The 5775-nt window shown below is 40.5% G+C and overlaps 1 protein-coding gene across 1 annotated transcript; it reads left to right on the top strand.

Annotated features, from left to right (window-relative positions):
- The first annotated feature begins 302 nt into the window (after positions 1-302).
- LOC124304698 (uncharacterized) lies at positions 303-1593 on the top strand. The gene is made up of 3 exons (XM_046763247.1): positions 303-634; positions 726-1000; positions 1140-1593. Exons 1-3 carry the CDS (start codon positions 604-606, stop codon positions 1182-1184), a joined length of 351 nt encoding a protein of 116 aa, XP_046619203.1. The 5' UTR covers positions 303-603; the 3' UTR covers positions 1185-1593.
- Positions 1594-5775: the final 4182 nt, after the last annotated feature.

Raw genomic sequence — 5775 nt, 5'->3', positions numbered from 1 at the left:
TATCAAACTTATTTCAGCTGGGTCTTGTTTTTTTTTTTTTTTTTTTACTACGACTATTACTTAACGATGGAGAATCAAAAGAATTAATTATTTTCCAGGATCAAGTCAAAGTTCTGATTTTGTCAGTTGTCTAGCAGTGTGACATTAACTCAAACCTCTTCAAATTGTTCGGATGAGAAACGTCCAAAGCTTGACATTGTTACGGACAGTGTGGCATTAGCTGTGGATAGAACTCAAACCAGCAGCAGAAGTGTAACACATATTTTGGCTACTACTGCTGTTGGTTGAGGTTATAAGCTTGATGACTTGAATCTGAGTTATAGTACTATTCACAGATCTCGTGTGAATGTACGAAGAAAAATAGCTAGACAGTTGAAGGAGAATCTTGACGTGGCAGATAATCTTACCCTGCACTGCAATGGGAAACTGCTTCCTGAATCGGGTAAATTGAAGAAAGTGGAAAGAGTACCAGTAATTGTGTCAGGACTTGATATTGAGCAATTACTGGGCGTGCCGAAATTTGATAAAAGATCAGCTGTAAATGAAGCTCAAGGTATTGCAGAGACTATACATGAGTGGAATCTCGGAGATCGAATCAAAGCAATGTGCTTTGACACTACACCTTTAAACACAGGTAATTTAGTGCGGATAAAACCTGTCATTAAAGTTCTTCCATCCTTCCTCATATCGTATTAGTCTTCTTTTCTCTATTTATTTCATTAAAGGTCACAAAGGTGGAGTCTGCGCCGTGTTGGAAAAAAAATTAGGTAAACAATTGCTGCATTTCGCCTGTCGCTACCATGTTTACGAATTGATATTGAGAGCAGTCGTTGAAATTTATTGGCCTGAAATAAACGGTCCAGACATGCCAACTTTGAAGCGTTTTCAACGAAAGTGGCAGGAAATTGATCAAACCGATTATGACGTTGGATTAAAAGATAAATTAATATGCCAAGTTCTCAAAAACGTAATCCTTAACTTTGTACTACACCGATTGAAGGTACGATAGCAGCAATAATTTTCACCATTTTTATTCACTTTCATTTAACGAATGACTGGATTCGTTTGTTGAATTTTTCTGGAATATCAAGCTAGAGATGATTACAAGGAATTGTGGGAACTTTCTTGTATATTTTCAGGTCGCATTCCATCTGAAGGGATTACGTTTGAAGTACCAGGAGTAGTAAATCATGCTAGATGGATCGCAAAAGCCATTTATTCCTCAAAGATTTTTCTCTTCAAGAAACAATTTGATCTTCATAAAGAAGAAATTGACGATCTACGACAGATATGCATTTTTATTATTCGCTTCTATGTGAAACCGTGGTTTGATGCGCCAAATGCTATCAAAGCACCCAATCAAGATTTGACATTTCTCCAAAATTTGATGAAGTATGGAAAAATCAATACTGAGATCTCATCTCGCTGCTTAGCTTCTTCGAAACTACGTGCGCACTTGTGGTATATATCGGAATACCTTGGTCCTTTGGCATTTTTTGATAAAAAGGTGTCGAATGAAATTAAATAAAAAATGGTTCGTGCCATCAAAGAACGAGAGGGTGCACGGATCGTCCAAACACGAGCTGTAGTCAAAGAGGCAGATTGTGACACAGTGCTTGATAAAGATGTGAGTGATTTCATCACTAAAAACTCACTGTTTTTATTTAAGCAATATGATTTGCCTTATTATTTTCTTGACGTAAGTCCGGAATCAGGGAAAACAGAGGCATCTCATATCAAATATTGCAGAGATTGAGAATAGTGAATAAAATTGCTGAAAGAGCAGATGCTTTGGCCCAGGATTTCAATTTATTATTGACAAAAGACGAAGATCTCCCTCTCCCTCTCCCTCTCCTTCTCACTCTCCCTCTCCCTCTCTCTCTTTCTCTTTCTCTTTCTCTTTCTCTCTCTTTCTCACCCCCCCAACGTTCAACTCATAGCGAACTTCCTCAAACAAATGACAAACGGCCATATTGATCATATTGATTTCGTAACCGTCACCGCAGTCACACCATCATCCTTTGTGATGTTTCCATGAATGTGGACAGAGCTTTTACTGGGCAGTAGACGCAAGTCTTGATGTTGAACAACAATATGGATTTCATCGTTGTTCTGGAAGGTGGATGTTGCAAACGGCTGATGATCATGAATCTCAGAGTGCGCAATCGATTCGTCGAATACCACAGATTTCTGTATTCTTATTATTTCTTCCACGGTAACACACAGGATGCAGCGAACACGAATTCTTATTTTCCAAAATTTCCACGTCATCGAAGACCCAGGCTCTGGAAAAACCGAACGTTCAGAGGTTTCAGTCTCGTAGGCGGTGTAAGCGTTGTCAGAGGTGTTGGGCGACTGATGATTTTTGACCATGACGTTTGACTTTTATAACTTTTGCGCAACTTTCTCGTCTCAAACACGATTCCCATTATTTGAGTGATTTCACGTGTAAACGTACAGTAATCGTTTCGCCGCGAAAATTAATCAGCTCGTCGTCTTGACCGATTATTCTCAGCTGTAAATAATGTATCGACTGTACGGCGATTGGCAGGTAAATGACGCTGGTAGACACTTCGAAACTCTTATATCCCGACTGAACGGTTGGAAAAAATTCGTGACCGTGGTTATGCTACACTCAACGCGTAAAGTATTGTTACAAAGGGTGAAATCACCCGTTTTGCCCCCTCTTTAATGATCTAGTAGTCAGCATAGATAAAAGACGTTTATAAACCTCTAATGTCTTTAAAAAGAATAAGGTTGCTGCGCCAACCGATATTATTGTAAAAACAGTCTTGTTTCAGACTTTAAACAAGAAACACGTATTAAGCATTAAAAACTTTTCACAACATTTTAATTTCGCCTTTGATTTTGGCTTATTATTCACGCTCTTGATTTCTTCGACTTAATAAGTAAACTCGCGGATCCATATTTTATTAACGTAACGCCCAAAACGTTACATTTGGTGTCAGAAGTGGGATCTTGAGTTCTTGTTAATTAAGTCGATTCAGTGCGTGTAATAAACAATGAGTAGCGGTCGTATGACGCGCTCACGTCGAAGAGAAAGTGGAGAAGAATCTTCTCTCATAGAAAATCCGAGGGTTCCAGAAGAAATTTCAACACCTTCAGTGGACCTTCTTTTAACTCCTTCGACGGTTTCGCAACTTGATCTATTAAAGATCTTGACACAACAACAAGAAGCGGCAAGACAACAACAAGAAGCGGCAAAACAACAACAAGAAGTTGCTGCTCGACAGCAGCAACAACTAATCCAGCTGCTTCAAGAGCAAGGGGAGGCTCGAGAGCGTTCAGAAACTAATCTCCGAGACCTTCTTCGGACGACTGTGGCGGCCCTTCAATCCGTTCATCAAATGAGTGGCGCTGGAGGACCGGCTGTTGCACCACAAGGTTCTAGAGTCGCTACTCCTGTTCCCTCTCCTGTTCCCTCGCCTGTTCCTGTTCCCGTTGTTCAAGAGATTCAACATCCGGGTCGATTCCAGGATGTTCCGGAATCAAGGTCTGTGCCTTTTATTAGGAGAGTAGATGAATCTCCAATTAGTAGAACGAGAGTAAATAATGAGGCTGGTTTTTCCGAGTCTTTGACTCAGGTTCGGCCTCAATGTTCTCATTTTAATCAATTAAATAATTCGAGATTTCCTGAGGTTACTTCTCAGATTAATGAGAAACCTCTTTATCCCTTGAAACCGCCAATTTTTGAAGGAAAGATTCCATGGGCGGATTATGAACGTCAATTTAATACAATTGCTAAACATAATCAGTGGGACTCCGCCATGAGGGCCCACAGCCTTGCTTCTTGTCTTCGGACGCCGGCTCTGAATGTTTTAACGGCATTGTCTGAAGAAGAAATTTCCGATTACGAAAAACTTAGTTCTGCACTAAAGTTAAGATACGAAAATGACCACTTGACGAAACTGTATACGGCTCAATAACAGACTAGGAGACAAGGACGAGACGAAGACCTCGCATCTCTTAGCTAGGATATAGAACGGCTTTCGCATGTAGCATTGCCAGATCACGAGCCGTCTCGTAATTTATTAGCGACTCAAGCCTTTCTAAACGCAATTAGTGATCCAGAAATTGAAATGGCCGTTGGAACATCGGGCCTTACTTCTCTGAGGGAGGCAACGGCCAAAGCCCTCGAGGTGGAGGCAATGAGGAGACAATATTTTGGGCCGAACAAGCTTCGTCGGATTGAGGTATCCGAAAACACCTCAAAAAGACGAAGTTTTGAACACTCGGAGGAATCAAAACCTCAAAATTATAGAAATAAAAATAACAATAATAATTTCAAACCAAGAAATCGAGGTTCTTTTCAAAACCAACAAAACAAGCGTATAAATAAGAACGCGGTCATGACGAATCAAACCGGTTTGACTTGTATATTTTGTAAAAAAACAGGCCACGACGCCAATCATTGTTTCCTAATCAAAAAAATTAGTGGAAAACCGATGCAAGGCTCGAATCCTAATTCTTATAATTGGCGTAAGAAAAATATAGAAATGGGGGAAGCAGATCCTCAATCGAGTTCTTCAACAGGAACTCACCCAAAAAACTAATTACAGATGATTTGTCGGGGCGAAAATCATCGCAGATTGTTAGTAGTGAAAGCCCTCTTAGAAAACAGTTTTTAATTAAAAGTCTACGACAGTCTGGTCTTTACGCGCGCGGTACTGTAAATGGCGTCGATTGTCTTTGGGTAATAGACACGGGCGCGGAAGTAACCGTAGTTCGATCGGATCTCTTTAAATCCGATGACCAGATTGTTCCCTCTTTTTCTCTGCGAACAGCCACTGGAGAGACGACCCCGGTTTTGAGACAGGCTACTGTCCAAATTAACCTTTTTGGGTGTATCGACTCTCCACATAAGGTTTTTATAGCAGATATAGAGGATGAAGGTATTTTGGGAATAGACTTTCTTACAGCTCATAACTGTGTTATCTCGACTAAGAGAAATTCACTAGCTTCAAACAATCGCGAAATAACTCTTTGTACGAATAGGAATGGAATTTATTGGACCCCTCCTAGAATTCGGGAAATAGAACTTTCGGAGGATGATTTGCAACAACGTTTCCCTTCACATTTACAGAGCCTTGTTGAGAAATCTTCGATTTCGTTGAATTCAGCTCAGGTAGAATCATTTGAATCTCTTGCTAGAATTTATAGATTCTTTCGCCAAAGATAGTGGTGATAAGGGCCGATGTACTTGTGTCAAACACAAGATCGACGTTGGAGAGAGTTCACCAATTAAACAAGCTTCTCGAAGACTCGCTATCAACGCCCGAGAAGAGGTAAAGAAGCTTGTGGAAGACATGCTAAAGAACGATGTTATTGAACCATCGTCTAGTCCCTGGGCCTCACCAATCGTCCTTGTTAACAAAAAGGACGGATCCAAACGATTTTGTATCGATTACAGGAAGCTGAACGATATAACGAAGAAAGATTCTTACCCTCTACCCAGAATCGACGAGACACTCGACCTGATAGCTGGTGCAACTTGGTTCAGCACCATAGATCTTCAGAGCGGATACTGGCAGGTCGAAATGGATCCTCTAGATAAAGAAAAAACAGCTTTTGTTACGGGTTTAGGAGGATTATGGCAGTTCAAGGTTATGCCGTTTGGTTTGAGTAATGCCCCGGCTACCTTTGAACGAATGATGGAGGCTGTTCTCCATGGGCTCACGGGCAATATATGCCTCGTTTATTTAGACGATATAATCGTTTTTGGCAAGAACTTTGAAGAAGAAGTTCAAAATCTCA

Source organism: Neodiprion virginianus, chromosome 5 (genome assembly GCF_021901495.1).
Source record: "Neodiprion virginianus isolate iyNeoVirg1 chromosome 5, iyNeoVirg1.1, whole genome shotgun sequence".
NCBI classification, from domain to species: domain Eukaryota; kingdom Metazoa; phylum Arthropoda; class Insecta; order Hymenoptera; family Diprionidae; genus Neodiprion; species Neodiprion virginianus.
This window is presented reverse-complemented; position numbering and strand designations above follow the sequence as displayed.